Raw genomic sequence first — 15,512 nt, 5'->3', positions numbered from 1 at the left:
GTGCCGTGCTGTACAGGGCAGCGATCGCCACGGCTGGTGGAGGAAAGGACCAGAAAATGACGTCGATGGGGATGGGGCGCGGGAGGGGTGTTGGTCCGTACAATGTGCCACAGCAGCAGCAGCAGCAGCGGTCCAGACAGGAAACCCTGGGAGGGCTGTGGTGTGCCGTGCTGTGGCTGTTGCGACTGTCATGACTGTTGCGATGGACCTGGATTACTCCAGAGACAGACGCGCACCCGCGTGAGATTGCGATTAGCCTGGACCAATCCAGATCCTCTCGCGTTTTGCGTGTGAGACCACTGCTGGCCCCGAGAAGTCGTGGGGCCTTGCGCTAGGTTGCTCCCATGCGACGAACGGGTCGCCGCCGCCGGCTTTCTCGGTCTGCTGTCCGGATCGGGTGCAGTGGCAGAGTGGATACTGTGTAGGTCATGCTGACAAGCTGCTGCTGGGCAATGCTGGCGAACCGGCTTGAGGGGGGCAAGCTCTCACACAGTACCACAGTACAGCAGTGTCGAAACCGTACCGTACCTGCACCAGGTAAATACGCCGTGTTGGAGAGAAGCCCGGTGGACTGGATTCCATAAATAGGCCGAGTGATGTCGGAATGACAAGTCGCATAACGATGTGGGAGATGATGCATACTGAATGTACCTGAGTATGGAGTACGGAGTACTGCACGACTGACATTGGTCGGCAGGCATGTGCGCCAATCTGGAGCAGCTTGACCAAACCAGGGCGTGGGGACTGATGTAACATATTGCTGGCTGACGTCATGAATCGAAGGGTTCAAGACAATGGTCTCGAAGCGAGACTGAGTCGGTTCCTGCAAGGCCAAGGCAGCTCCCACCAAGGGTCCTTCCTCTTTGGGTAACCGGGGCCCAGTGTATGGAGCCTTCCAAGGTTGTAGCCCTAGGACACTAGCCAGCCGTGGTCTTGTCAGTCAGTCAGTGTGGAATTGCAGCCAAGGACCCTGGCTTGCCTGGGTCCTCGGCCGTTGGCTTCCAGAGTCTACTCCGTACACCGATGAGCCCAAGACCAGCAGTCCCTTGCTACCCAGGCGCCCAGGTACCTGGTCGCCTAGGTATAGCGTAGACCTGACCGAGACAGAAACCATGTGAACCCTTGGTAGGTTGCAAGTAGGGAAAGTGCATGCGGCCGGAAACAAAGAGTCCAGTTCGAAGATCCGGCGGACGAGGCAAAACAGAGGGGAAATACCTCAGGCTCTCACCCCTGGACGTGCACCGTACGGTGCAGCTCCATCCAGCCTTTCTGGGGAAGCTACCAGCTGCGACAACCAATCATATGGGCCAATGCGCCCCAGGCGGCCCACATTTGACGTCATGTGTCGGAAGCTCTCATGTCCCTCAGGCCGTTGGGCACTTGGAATGCGCAGCCCGTTTATGAATCGTTTCCGCCAAACTGCTGAAATTGGGTTAACAGAGAGGCAAAACAACATGGAAGTTGGGAAAGGGGACCAGGTCTCCAACGGTTGCGGACAACGAACAAGGAGCCAGGTGTGCCAGAAGGGTGTGCCAGAGCGCAAGGCCCCCCCAAGCTCCTCCTGCTCTGCCCGCATCGAGCACATGCGCAAGCCTGTTGCCACTGGTTCCCGAACATGCTGACAGGACCCTGAATTTTGTCCGTCGCAGCTACATGAGGGGGGATACCAAAGCCTAATTTGCCTTACAGTTTGCAGCTCGGGAGACATGCACAGGCGGGGGGCCCTGGGGGGGGGGGCTGGTATTATTGGGCCAGGAACTGGTGCGCTTGCAACGGATGTGGTCCCGCCCGCAAGCGTCTGAAAGCCTGCCTGGTCATGGCACCCCACGTTATTTGCCATCGGGAGTCCTCGAGCCAACAATCAGGAGCGCCGCCCCCCTTGAAACCTTGAGACGAAGTTTCGAGTCCCGCAGATGCGGTCGGGTGCTACAATACGTCGTAAGGCACTTCCAGGGCTGCCAGGCTGCCAGGTTGGCAGGCGGGCAGGCGGGCAGGCGAGGCGGGCAGGCGAGGCCATCTTGACTGGCTTGCCTGCGCCAGCGCGGCCGGGATATCGCCGCCAGTAAGCTTCTGCTGCCCCAGATGCGCACGCCCCCTGATGTGAGAGACAAAAGTGGCAAACTCCGACGAACAGGGCGATCACCCACCTGCCCTGGCTGCCCTGGAACTGAACACAACTATGCCTCCTTCGAAAGCTGTTGCACACACTCTGACAATCCGGTTCTCCCGCAGGCCCGGGAGGGAGCCAAGCACCCAAACTGCCAAACAATCCAGACAACTCAAATTGTGCCGGGGACGCCGTCCGAGGATCGACAAAGGCGTCGTAGCTACTTTACCTTGGCGCGCCGGGAGATGTTCTGACTTCCATACCGACAGGCACCGCCGTAAACCAGGCCTGCCAGCCTGCCAGCCTGCCTCGCCGGGCGACCCTTTCTCGCCACCTCATTCCCGGCATTTCCTCTGTGGGTTTGGCGCGAGGCTGTCCAGGTGCTGCCGGCCCTGACGGCTAGACCCATTCTAATGTCCGGCCATGGCTCAGGTGTCCAGTAGCCGTTGGAGAATCCCTTCTGCTGGAGATATTGTTGTGCCACTAGAGCGCGATCATTTTCCTTGGTTGGTGTGGTCGCTCAGCCCACGATATACAGCTAATGTACTGTAGGAGGTGTGTCAAGTGCGCAGGTGCGATGTCGCGTCCTCGATCTGGGGACGCCAATATGTCTCCCAACATGTCTCGCCTACTGGGCTTCTCAGAATGACGGGCGACAGGATTATTCGACATCCTAACTATTTGGGCATTTCGTATCTACGGGACTCGCCGGGCATCCACGTGTGCATATGAACGAGCCAACCCTGTATTGCGCAGGCACTTTCAGTGGCCATTCACATCCCCTCTTTGCAAGTCTGTTAACATCTGAGCTGTCAGCAACGGCGTGGCTGAGCCAACCGCTTGCTCGAGAGGTAGGTCTACATTGGATACTGGGGCAGATGTGTAGGACAGCATGGCAATGGAAAGCTTGTCTTCGCTTCTGGACCGGACAGTCACTAGAGATAAATGGCTGCTCAATCGAACCTCGCCGCTAGGCCCGGGCTACGATAGCAGAATGATAGGCAGTCAAGGCAGTGTCAGTGACGAACTGGCTGCGCAAGAATATTTGGAGATTCATCCAGTGAGCTCGGGTCTGTGGACAAGGGTCGAGCTCCAGCTGCAAAGCCAATGTCTGTTCACTGGCGCAGAAAGACCTTGTCTGGAGACGGAAGATGTCCGACTTGTCCCCCACCCCCCAAGCATGGAAGTCACGTATAAATTTCGTGAAATCTCTTGGAAAATAACCAATTGCTGATTCACAGCCCTGGAAACCAATGCAAAGTTACACTCTGTATTCAGATAACGCTGAACCCAAGACTGCCAAAAGTAGCTCTCACAACGGCAGCACGAGCCTAGGAGAAGGCATACCAGAATCAACACGCTCAGAGCACAACGAATCTCGCACATTGCAAGACGGCTCCCTTGGAAATCCGAGCACTTGCTGGCAGTGTCAATCTTGTTCGTTCAGGTTGTGCTCTCCATGCCTGACCTTCGGTTGCTGAACTCTCTCACACACTCACACACACAGACAGACAGGAAGTCTGATGCGACTATCATTCTGTGCTCTACATGGGTCGATTCCAGTCTCCTATTACGGTAGTCTAGCCAAACTTTTGCAACGACTTCCCAGATGATTATAAAAAGAGGACATAGACAGCCCTTAGCCCATGGGCTCGAGCATCAGCTACATGCGAGTCACTGACTACTTCGGTCCACTGTGCGGCAGACATCTTCTGTTGGCGTGATGATTAGAGCTTATAAGTCATTTGACTGCTTCCCATCGCCGTGGAACCGAAATCACCTATGGATGAATTCCCCCCAAAGATCAACGGCCGATCTCAGACCGTTCAGGGCAATTACGCTGGGGGAGCCCTCATGGGCCGCGAATAGCCTGCGCCAACATGCCCGCACCGTCAGTATCGCCATCTTCGGCCCAGAGCCGGCATTTCAGGCACAATGGCGTCGTGCTGGGCTGCACTGAGGACGTATGGAGGCTGGCCGGCTCCGCGCCACCTGGGCACGCGCCTCTGCCGGCGCCCGCCTTCTCCGTCTCCCCCTTTGCGCGTCCGTCGCCCAAGCAACCATCACTACCTCAGCCTGGACCGATGCCTTGAGTTTGAAAGGATACTAGTTTAAGCTCACAAAAGGAAGATGGCGAGGAGAGGAGAAGCGGATCAAAGAGAGCGCTATCTCCAGGGAGTGCCTCGGCTTGCCCTTTGAAGCTCAACAGGGTGTGCGAAGTGGCAGTGGCGTGGCGCTTTCCAGTCGACTGTGTGCCTTTGTATTGAAGTTAATGTCTTAGCTAACTTGATCGGGTTTTATAGGATCATCGTGGTGGAGATATCAAGCAGACATATAAACCTGAACGACCTGCTTCGTAGATGTACATGACGCTTTGTGTTGGCATGAGACCGATCAAGACCAGCCGTGGCGGGGATTTGATCTTGTTTCTCGAGAGTCGTGTTTCGAGATCTTCGCGCCGTCAGTTGAAAGGCTGATGACCAGGCCAAGAGTGGAGAAGATAAGACAGCAGTGGTAGGAAGAGTCGAGCCAGGCGGGGTGAATTTGAAAAGCGTGACGATGGGCAGCATACCCGCCTGGGTGCAGATGGCAGTGTCAGCTAGCAGCTTCTTTCGGCAGTCTTGACTTCGCCTGAATCCATTTCGTACGTCCGCTCGAGGGAACGTCTCAAACTCACAGAATGTCTAGTGTGACGACAGCACTGCAGGAACGGTTGTCCGTGGCTGGCCCGGCACTTGCGAGCGGCCCTGCTCAAAGGAAGGGGGGGGGGGTTTACTCTGAGTACCACAATCGTGAAGCGGGTTCGAGAAGGACGTGTGACGAGACGCCACACACATCCGCTGGAACATGCTTTTCTGCCCCGATGCTGGCATCCTCTGATCTGCTCGAAACCCCGGGGAACAAATGGCCGGTATTGCATTATCACCAGCATATATGAGCCTGTCTTACATCACCTCTCTAGCGCGCACATGCAAGTACACCCCGCACCTTGTGAAGCATTTCCATTTCCGTGCTGATGCTGACGTTGAATCCACGATGAGTAGACCTGCGATCTACCACCAAGCAGCGGCGTATCTGAGCTGATCTCTTCCTTCCAGCGAGGGTAGTGATTCGCTGAGCCATGCTTGAAAAGTACACGCCAGAAAGCTCTGAGAACGGCCGAAATGTGTCGTGAATCTAGTCCTTGTCTCATTGCATGTCTTCGGAATCAAGTAGTGTGATCATATCGTACACAAGTTACCTTGCTAAGCAGGACGTGAGGCTCCATATTCCATGGCCCGTTAGTCCTTCTTCAGAGGGAGCAGAATCTCCTCAATACCATCTTTCGTGATGACCAACATCTGAAGCCCATCACCCACCTCGATGTGCCTCTCCACCGCACCGTCAAACGCATCCTTCACCAAGATCTCCACCTCCTTCCGAGACAGCGGTACCTTCTCCCGCTCCTGTAGCTCGTGTCCCACGCCGCTTCCCGGGACGAACTGGTTCTTGAAGTTGACCTGGTTGTCGAGGAACGGCATGATCAGACTGGCAGCAGCGCCGCCCGCCCTGCACATCTCCCGCTCGTAGCTCCCCACCGGGTCGTAGCTGTAGACCGCGCCCTTGCCCTCCTCGTCGAGGCCACCCAGGATCGCGTATGCATAGTATGGGAAGAAGCGCTTCTGGTAGAGGATGGTGGACAGCCGCTTCGCACAGGCGTTGACGCTCATGGGCTTGCCGTGGCGGTACCGGTACATCTTGCAGATCGTATCGAGGCGCTCCTTCAGGGCCTCGCCGTCGGCCGCGAAGCCGCACACGGAAAGAACGAGGTTCGCGTCGTGCTGGTCGGCCGTGCTGCCGCCGACCTTGAAGACCTTGGGGTAGTGTCGTGTGTTGATGCTGTAGCCGGCGGTGTGTCGTGTGTCGCCTGCGAGGATGGAGAAGTCGGCGCCGGCGATGGCGAGGATGGAGCCGCCGTTGTCGGTGTATCTGCAAGAGTTTTAGCATTCTAGAAAGGCAGGCGGTCTTGAAAAACAACGATGGATCATCTGCTCACGGGTCAAAGCGATGCTGTCGGAACTCGCCGTTGTTGGTTGTGGGCGCATCGTTGAACGAGTAGTTGGGCCCGTCCATGAGGGGGTTCTGGCTGAACATGGCAGCCATTTTTGCGGGTTTGAAGATGGAGAGAAGGGAACCAGTGGGGAGTTGAGAGGTATTTTGTACGGTGGAGGGGAGCGAGATCTGTCTGCCGTTTGTGATGATGGTATGCGATGGGTGTGGGAAGGTGGGCTTGAGGCTGCAAGCTGTCGAGTGAGGTCGGGCGCGTCAGCCTTGCTCTGCCTGTAGCCCGACAGGGGTAGCTGCAGCTTTGACTAAGCAACGAGCTGGAGCCCCCGTTGTTGTGGCCGTTGGATTTGATTGGACTCGTTATTAGCTGTCATCTCTCTTGGAACAAGGGACCCGCCCCATTAGTCTTAAGGGGATGCCGTCAGCCCGAGCCCAGTCGCTACTATGTAAAGACAGGAGGAATTGGGGCCACGGCAGGCGCAAACACCACACTTCCTCCCATATAACACTGATGCTTCTTACGGCCGTTGGTCCGACGATAGAAAGAATTCAATTGACCTGCTCCTGTCTGTCTTGTTGCTCGCCAGCCCCTGCCTAGAAGCACACTCACTGCCGTGCCTGCGAACCGCGTGCTTGCGCCGAAGCCAGCATGGCTCCAGACATTCGTTCCAAGGCGCTGGAGCGCATCGCCGCCCTCTCGGCTTCCAAACCCACGGCGCCATTCGAAAAGTCGGATTTGGATCGCCTCTGCAGGGCCTGCCCAAGTCATCATCATCACACGAGGTCGAGGAGTGGCACAAATGGTTCCGAACACCGGAAGGCCGCCTCTCTCGCGCGCGTGCCAATGGTGAGCGAGCACTCTTTGATCATAGCCACTGTCGCGCGGCGCTGACCGCTGACCGATGCTGCAGACAATTCGAGAATTCGAGGTCCTCCTGTCCCTTTGCAAAGCCGCCCCGCTGGTTCAAAACAGCCAGAATGCCCAGAGGCTGGTTCGGCAACTCTCTCCGTATCTGCTCGATGCCCACGTCCAGGAATTTGCGCCCTCCCCATTCTATCGAAGAATCGAACCCTCTCCGACCGAGTCGCTTTCTTACCATGTGACCTCGGCTCTTTTGTGTCTTGGAAACCACGATGGAGACATATATGAGAACGTCTCTGCTAACGTATCCGTGTTCTTGAAAGCGTGCTCGCGCGCAAGCGAGAGCTTAATGTCTGCGCAGGGAGAGGGAGGCGGTGATGTGAATCTCGCCGATGCTATGCAGATAGCTTCGATTGCTGTGTCGCTGTTGGGGTTCCTTGATGCCGCCGCGGCTCAGGCTGATTTTTGGAGGTCCGGAGGCCGACTAGCCCTCATACAACGGCTGCAAAAGCTATTGAACGAGAGATTCTTGATCGCTGTCGAGACGGCCTTCTCAAAGATTCGCAATTCACACTCCCATGATCGTGCGCCAAAGGAATGGAGACGATACCTGCGCCACTATCAGGATACCCGGCGACCGTTGGGCGCAATGCTTCTTCAGCAGAGGTTCATGCTCCTCGTCACATCTTCGACTTCGCTCCTCGTCGCGGAAAGCTCTTCTTTGAAGAAAACTCATGTCCTAGACCTCCTGATGGCAGGCGAAGGGCTTCTCCGACCTGGCACCGGCAGGAGCGGCAATGGAGACACGAGCTCCGTGGTGACCTACTCTAACATTGTCATCGACCAGCTGAATTATCTAGAGGCCAGTGCCGATTTCATCCGCATGGGCTCCTCATCGCAGCAGAAAATCGCCTGTGCGGTCAAGGCAGCAGCGTTCATTAGCTATCTGAACTGCTCTAGACTCAATGAAGACGCTGCGGACACAGACACGCTCATGGCATGGTTGGAGGATACAATCATTGATCCCGACCAGATGGCTGATGAAGATCTGGCTTCCGTCGTTATCCGAGCCATGGCGATAGTCTGCAGAATGTCCCCAGCACATGGCGCCAATGTCAGCCGCCTGATGCCTCGGTTCATCGTGCAAGGCCGTGCTCCAAGCCACATTGTCGTGGCGGCCTCTCAATGTTTGGCCTACGTCCTCCGCATGCTATCAACCGATGCAGTCATCACGACACTGTATACTCTTGGCAATGTGCTCAGTCCTGCCTCCGAGGAGAATGAAAAAGGCGAGAATGGACTTGACAACAGTGACTCGCAGGTCTACCGCGGGCGACAATCGACTGGGAGCTCGATATCTCTTCAATTCATTGGGGAGGAAGAGACGTCCACGGTCTATATGAATGTCATTGACGCGATCTGCGGCATAGCGACCGCTTGCAGCGACGAGAAGATCTCCGGTCTGGCTCAATCCATCCTCCTTCAGAAGTACGACAGAATCAGCAATGTCGTGGATGCGAGAATTATAACTGGAGCAGCAGTCCTGTCTTTGAGTGCAGGACAGCTGGAGTTCCGCTCTTTGCTGAAAAGTTTTGCACGCATTTCCCATGCTGCTGTGGTGGATAACCGAGTGATCATTCTGCATGCGGTGAGTCTCAACCTTCCAGGTGACCAGATTGAGCCTTGACTTATAATATTGCAGTTGACTGCGGCGAGAAACCACATCTCTGCCAATCTCCATCGGGACTCTCAGCTCTATGACATCTACTGGGATCACATGCTGGACAGCATCGTGTCACAAGGAGACGTATCTCAGACCAGCCATGCCAAGGAGTCCGACATGGAACTCGCTGCCAAAGAGATTGCGGAGCTACTTCAGCCTCTGGCTGTTTTTATGTCCGCAAACGATATGGCCTCTAGCAACTGGGCAGATGACGAGTTCCACGCCATGCTGCGTGATGCCTGGTTCAATATTGTTGTGCACGGCTTCAATCCAGTGACTGAGCGCGGCAAGAGGTACGCGGACGATCTCCGAGTCATAGCCATCCATTCGCCGCCCCTAGTTGCAGAGCAGCGCGGCGAGCAGGTTGAGAGTGACATTGAGCTGAACACGGTGCTTCGTCGAGGCATGAGCTCCGAAAGAGAATCGCACCAGAAAAAACACCTGGCCGAGCTAGTGGCATCTAAGGCATCTGATATCAAGAGTTTGAGCTATCGCAAGGTCATCTTCTTGCACACTGCCTATCTCGTCGAAAGCTTGAGAGCCGAATCGGGTGACTGCACGAAAGTGCTGTCATACTTCCTCGAACCGAGCATGCGCAAGGGTGATGTTAGCAGTGTCATGGAGGGGATCACGAGTGTTGTTGTGGAGAAATACCTGAGGAAGACGCTCGGTGGCGTTAACAACACCTTCTCTGCGCAATATGCCGCGTCACAGCTGGCTATGATCTTCTGCAATTGTTGCCACAGGATCGAGCGCGTCCAACAGGCGGCGTATGCCTGTGCCGACCGCATCATCCGCGATGTTCCCTCTGCCCTCTGCCGACGATCCTCTCTATTCGCCCTTCTCGAGCTGCTGTCGCTGATGTGGGCAAGCTGTCTGGAGGCAGAGACAGAAATGTATGAGCCGAGGTCAACTTTCACCTCCGAACGTGGGAACGTGACTGTTGAGCTATCTGATGATTACACGTTCAGAAAGCTCACCCTGAACCGGTTGTACAAGGCCGCCAGAGGCTGGGTCTCGACAGCTATTAATCTGTCACCAGCGGACGTCAAGGGGCTGCTGCAAACTCACCTTTCCGAATTCGATGATGAGGGTGCGTATGGCCATGTCTCTCTTGGAAGGTCCTTTGCAATGGAGCTTGGATCCGCCATTCCAGTCTCTGACCAGAGACTTATCTCGATTGATGGCATGGGAGAGGCCAATATCAACACAGCGTCAGACTTTATTGCTCAATATACCACGCGCCAGGAATACCGCTATGCAGAGGCGTTACCGGATCACAGCCTGGAGTGGCTGACCTTCATGCGGATCGATAGGAGGGCATCTTACCTATCAGGTGCCGACACGGAGAGTGCCGACGCAGTCACGGCTCTGGCTCACATCGAAAACCGCATTTTGCAGAAAAAGAATACACCTATGGCCGATGTCCGCGACATCCTCCGTCGGGCTGCTGCTCTGTTGTGTCGCAGCGAGTCAGGGGTGGAATGCGCTGTGGCGCATCATCTAGTGAGCATACCGTTCGCCATGTTCACGAAGCAGGCCATCAAGCTTGGAATCTCCCTGTGGCTGGGCGTAATGAACGAGAATCCAATCTGGGAGCCTCGGATTCTCAACGAGATATCGCAGCAGTGGGAGCTCAGTATCCACAAGAAGCATGGCCTGTTTAGTGCGGCGATCACATCCCCAGACCCGTTCTTCCTCAGGGAAGAATTCGCGCCGAGTGATCAAGAGGCGCTTACGAAGAAGAAGCAGTTGGTTCACAACCTTCTTTCGCCCCATGCTCGACTGTTGGAGTTCCTCGGCAGCCATTTCAATGCAACACGGCTGGGCAGCCCTGACACGCAAAAGGTGCTCGTCAGGCTACTTGATGTAACAATGGAGGAGTTGCAGAAGGCCACGCCTCATCCTCTGGCGAGAGAGCTGAGGCTTCAACTCGTCCTGTTCGGGCTGAAGGTCCTGCGGACTTCGACCACCATTGGTCCAGTGTCACAATGGCGTCTGAAAGATAAACTGTTGTCAGCAGCATTGAGCTGGTTCTGTCATGCGCCCAAGTGGTCTTTTGGAAGTAATATGCTTCAGATGAAGACTGAGATCCGGCTGATAACAGATGTGATAAACGCTGTCAAAGCTGTCGGCTTCATTGGAGCCCACTCCGTTGGCACTTTCAGGTCCCTGCAGGCTCTGCAATCCAAGGAACAGCTCTTGCTGCTGTTGCTAGAGAGTGAGCAGTCTAGGCTGACCGTATGGGTCTATCCTCTGAGCGAGCCTGCACAAAGACCATCGACCCTGGTCCACACAGGCAAAGGATCACTCGAAGTAAGACATCGGCCCCTGCAACCGTCCGTGCCAAAACTAACACATGTCCAGAATGCCTTGCTCCCGTTGATACGCACGGCATGGGCCGAGAGCCCCTCACTCGCGATAGAGCTCTGCACGAGGTTCCAATCCCCCCGGGTCCACAAGGAAATCCGATCTTTGCTCCTTACATTCCCGGAAAAGGCTGTGGGAGAACCCGAGGCTCTGCCCATTCTTCTGGGCGGTGCCCTCCCCAGTGATATCAGCAATCAGTTGAGGGTGAGCAGACCCCCTCCCCCGCCGGGGGACGATCTAGATGAGCTTGAGCTAACTCATACAGTTCCTATTGTTCTGGGCACCCGTCAATCCCATAACCTCGGTCACCTACTTCCTGCCAGCTTATCAGAACCACCCGTTCCTGATTCAATATGCTATGCGGGCGCTGGAAAGCCACTCTGTTGATGTGACCTTCTTCTACGTTCCCCAGATAGTCCAGACGCTTCGCTATGATGCACTTGGTTATGTTGAGCGCTACATCATAGAGACTGCGCAGTTCTCCCAACTCTTTGCGCACCAGATAATCTGGAACATGAAGGCCAACTCGTACAAAGACGATGACGGCCAAGTTGTAAGTGTTGCCCGCATCCGATGGTCCAGACTAGATGTTCTGACAATGCGTGCAGCCCGACGACATCAAACCGACGCTGGACAAAGTGATGGAGAGAATGGTTGACAGCTTCGATGCTGTTGATCGAGAATTCTACGAACGAGAATTTACATTCTTCGACGAAGTCACAGGCATCTCGGGCAAACTCAAACCTCTGATCAAGAAGTCCAAGCCGGAGAAGGCACAGAAGATTGAAGAGGAGCTCCGCAACATCAAAGTCGAAGTTGGCGTCTATCTTCCCAGTAACCCAGATGGTGTTGTTATTGGCATCGACCGCAAGTCTGGTAAACCACTTCAGAGTCATGCGAAAGCACCGTTCATGGCAACCTTCCGGATCAAGAAGGACAAGGGCGGCATAGAGGAGACCGGCAGCATGATCGAGGAGACGGTGGAACGCGGCGCAGCTCCGCCTCATACCGAGCAGTCCATTGAGGTCTGGCAGTCGGCCATTTTCAAGGTCGGCGACGACTGTCGTCAAGATGTCCTCGCCCTCCAGATGATTGCTGCCTTCCGCGGTATCTTCCACAGCGTCGGGTTAGACGTGTACGTCTTCCCGTACCGAGTGACCGCTACAGCGCCAGGCTGCGGTGTGATCGACGTGCTGCCCAACTCCGTGTCCCGCGACATGCTCGGCCGCGAGGCCGTCAACGGGCTGTACGACTACTTCATCTCCAAGTACGGAAACGAGGACTCGCTGCGGTTCCAGCAGGCGCGCAATAATTTTGTCAAGTCGATGGCGGCGTACTCGATGATCTCATTCCTGCTGCAGTTCAAGGACCGGCACAACGGCAACATCATGATCGATGACGCGGGCCACATCCTGCACATCGACTTCGGCTTCTGCTTCGACATCGCGCCGGGCGGCATCAAGTTCGAGCGGGCGCCGTTCAAGCTGACGTCCGAGATGGTCGCCGTCATGGGCGGCAGCACGAACCACCAGTCCTTCAAATGGTTCGAGGAGCTCATCGTCAAGTCGTTCCTGGCCAGCCGCACACACGTCGAGAAACTCAGCCAAATCGTCCTGCTCATGATGGACAGCGGCCTGCCGTGCTTCAAGCCGGAGAGCGTGGAGCACTTTAAGCAGCGCTTCGTGCTGGACAAGACCGAGAGGGAGGCGGCGGACTTCATGAAGGAGCTGGTACGCAAGAGTTACTCGAGCTACTCGACGGGTATCTATGACCAGTTCCAGCTCATGACCAACGGTATCCCGTACTAAAAGGGGGTTCGAACTGTGTATTGATATTCTGAGTGGCACTTGAGGAAATAGGGCTATTTCACTACGTACAAATACTTTTAATACATACTTAAGTATTGATAATTTCAGCACCACCCACTTTCAAGTCCCAAGTTGTGTGCTGTATAGTATGCATTGATCTTTTTACACGAGCAAACTACATCACCCCGCTCCTTTCGAATCCTCTGTCTGGGTTCTACTGTGTGGAATCACCACTGACAGGTCCGTACGTTGCTGCATGAGCCAGGTGTCGTATCTAAACAGAATTGTCTCATCATCTCACGCCTACAACACTCTCAAGGAACATTCGTTAGCTGCCTTTGGAGCATAAGGTGGTCGTGGATAGCCTCCTCGGAGAGCATGCGACCAACTCGCAGTGGCGCTCCTGGCTGATGAATATTTTCCTCGAAACTCCTCTGTCGCCCTCTCCCTTTTCTTTGTCTCTCTAGATATAACCCAAAGTCTTGCGCACCATCCTGATCACAGATCAAAACGCCTTTTTTTATGCCACCCGAAAAACTCCTGCAAGTGATTTGACACGACCCATACGCCAATGCTCCCCCAGCTCAAGCCGCCTGCTGCTCCATGTGGGTTGGCAGGTTGTAACTAGCGTAATCGCAATGTACAAAAGCCCTGTCTACGATAGGGACCGACTCCAAGACGTACTGTAGACTCTCACTGTTTGCCATTTGGTCAGCTAATTTGTTTCCCGGCTGCAGGAGTTTTTTTTTTGGGGAGGGGAGGGGTTATGGGGTTGGTTGCTTACGCAAGATCGTGACTGTCCTTGAGCGACGTGCTGGCATCCAGCACAATGTCCACTTCCACATTGAGCTTGTCGCCCGAGTGGTACGCCTGCAGGCCCTGGATCTGGCGGATGGTCTTAGCGAAGCGCATGGTCAGGTACAGCAGGATGTTGCGCTGGTCGGCGGTGGCGGAAAACCCGCAGAGGTTCTTGATGTGCTCGCTGGCGCTGTGGCTCCAGTTGAAGATGACGACTAGGGACAGCAGCAGACCGCCGAGGGCGTCTAGCCACCAGATGCCGGCGTAGTAGCCGACGATGGGGAAGGCGATAGAGCCAAGGTTGAAAATGATGTCAGTCATGGCGTCGTCGGCGAGGGCCTGCACGGACGAGTTCTTGATCAGGCGGCACCAAAACCAGCACATGCCCTTGATGATGACGGTGCTGGCCATGATGCCGATGGCCGGGCCTGTCAGCTGGATGACGGTGTGGTCGGTGCCGGCGAGGGTCGATAGGGCCTCGAGAGCGACCTGTACGAACGAGGTGATCATGATGACTGAGAATACTAGCACGCCGACCGGCTCCAGGCGCCGCCGGCCCACGGGGTACCGGTACTGGTCCTGGCGGGCGATCAGTGTGGTGGTGATCCATACGATGACAGTCGAGAGGAAGTCGAGAGCGGCGTCCACCAAGCTGGCGAGCACGGAGACAGAGGGGACGGTGAGGATGACGACTAGCTTTCCCAGGAGGAGAGTGAGGTTGGCGATGAAGTTGACGTAGATGGCCACGGTCACAATACGGGCGCCGCTGTCAACGTCATCGTCGTCGGCCCAGGGGATCTCGGGCTTGGCCTTGTCATCATCCTCGGCGTCGGGCTCGGCGTTGATAGCGCCGTCCTGGTTCATGCCCTTGATGAGGAGGGGCGTCGCCTCCTGCACGGAGACGTCTGACGACGAGGAGGACTCGAGGTTGGTCGGGCGGTAGATGTCCTTGGGCGTCCGCTTCACCTTCCTCACCGCAGTGCCGTACCCCGAGTTGGTGCCAGACCCGGCACCGCTGGCGGAGCTGGATATGGGCTGGCCGTTGGAGGAGCTGGCCGGGGTGGAGGGCTCCTCGGAGATTGTGGTTGGGACCTCGACGCCGCGGCGGAAGGCGGACAGAGGCATGTGGTTGTACTCGTTCAGGAGGTCGTGGGGCAGTGACGAGTCCAGCAGCTTGTCGATGTACAGGTACTGCTGGATCAGGTAGTTTGTGCGCTCGTAGTAGCCGCGAACCGACTTGGTGGGCATGTCCTTGAGCTGGTCCTCGGTCTTCCAGTACCTCTCCCACTTATAGCGAGGGTTTGTGCTGCCTATCAGACGCATGCTGCGCATCTGGGGCCCTGTGAGGAGGGCATTGAGTCGGCGCTCCTCGGCCAGGGAGCGGTGGTCATCGTCCTCGGCGTCGATGCTGTTGCGGTGCCTGAAAGCAGCCCAGTCCGGGAAGGGGCCGCTGGGGACGGCTTCCTCCTCGTCATGATAGCCCTTCCACGCGGGGCTCTGTAATGAGGCATGGGAGCGATTCCTGATAAGTGTGGTCAGGGTGCCGTGGCCCTTGGAAGCGAGCATGTTGGGCTCGTCATGCTGCAGGAGCAGCGACGAGGGCCGCCGATGTGAAGGGGATGTCATGATTGTGGCTAATGTGCCTGGCGACGCTTGAGATGCGCCAGAAAAAGAAAGCCAGAAGCGCCGGCGACGGTTGGACAACAGACACACGAGTATGCTCTTGGAATCTCGTAATCTCGCAATCTCGACTGGACGGCAGGAGGAAATCAACGTTGGAGCCGCGCTCTGGGTTTT

General features: G+C 56.0%; 3 protein-coding genes across 3 annotated transcripts; 1 reads left to right on the top strand and 2 right to left on the bottom strand.

The window, feature by feature from the left end:
- Positions 1-4,998: 4,998 nt before the first annotated feature.
- KVR01_005538 (proteasome core particle subunit beta 6) lies at positions 4,999-6,504 on the bottom strand. The gene is made up of 2 exons (XM_044786673.1): positions 6,144-6,504; positions 4,999-6,076 (listed from the first exon to the last, which is right to left on the bottom strand). Exons 1-2 carry the CDS (start codon positions 6,248-6,250, stop codon positions 5,389-5,391), a joined length of 795 nt encoding a protein of 264 aa, XP_044645983.1. The 5' UTR covers positions 6,251-6,504; the 3' UTR covers positions 4,999-5,388.
- Positions 6,505-6,803: 299 nt separating this feature from the next.
- On the top strand, positions 6,804-12,917 carry KVR01_005339 (1-phosphatidylinositol 4-kinase STT4; the record flags this gene model as incomplete). The annotated part of the gene is made up of 6 exons (XM_044794819.1): positions 6,804-7,001; positions 7,066-8,664; positions 8,719-11,055; positions 11,107-11,313; positions 11,375-11,662; positions 11,718-12,917. 6 exons carry the CDS (start codon positions 6,804-6,806, stop codon positions 12,915-12,917), a joined length of 5,829 nt encoding a protein of 1,942 aa, XP_044645784.1.
- Positions 12,918-13,501: 584 nt separating this feature from the next.
- On the bottom strand, positions 13,502-15,341 carry KVR01_005316 (uncharacterized protein; the record flags this gene model as incomplete). The annotated part of the gene is made up of 2 exons (XM_044787403.1): positions 13,502-13,613; positions 13,702-15,341. The coding sequence occupies 2 exons, from the start codon at positions 15,339-15,341 to the stop codon at positions 13,502-13,504; spliced, it is 1,752 nt and encodes a 583-aa protein (XP_044645761.1).
- Positions 15,342-15,512: the final 171 nt, after the last annotated feature.

Source organism: Diaporthe batatas (assembly GCF_019321695.1).
Source record: "Diaporthe batatas strain CRI 302-4 chromosome Unknown Contig00005, whole genome shotgun sequence".
NCBI classification, from domain to species: domain Eukaryota; kingdom Fungi; phylum Ascomycota; class Sordariomycetes; order Diaporthales; family Diaporthaceae; genus Diaporthe; species Diaporthe batatas.
The sequence above is the reverse complement of the archived record's forward strand: the minus strand, read 5'-3'. Positions and strand labels throughout refer to the sequence as shown.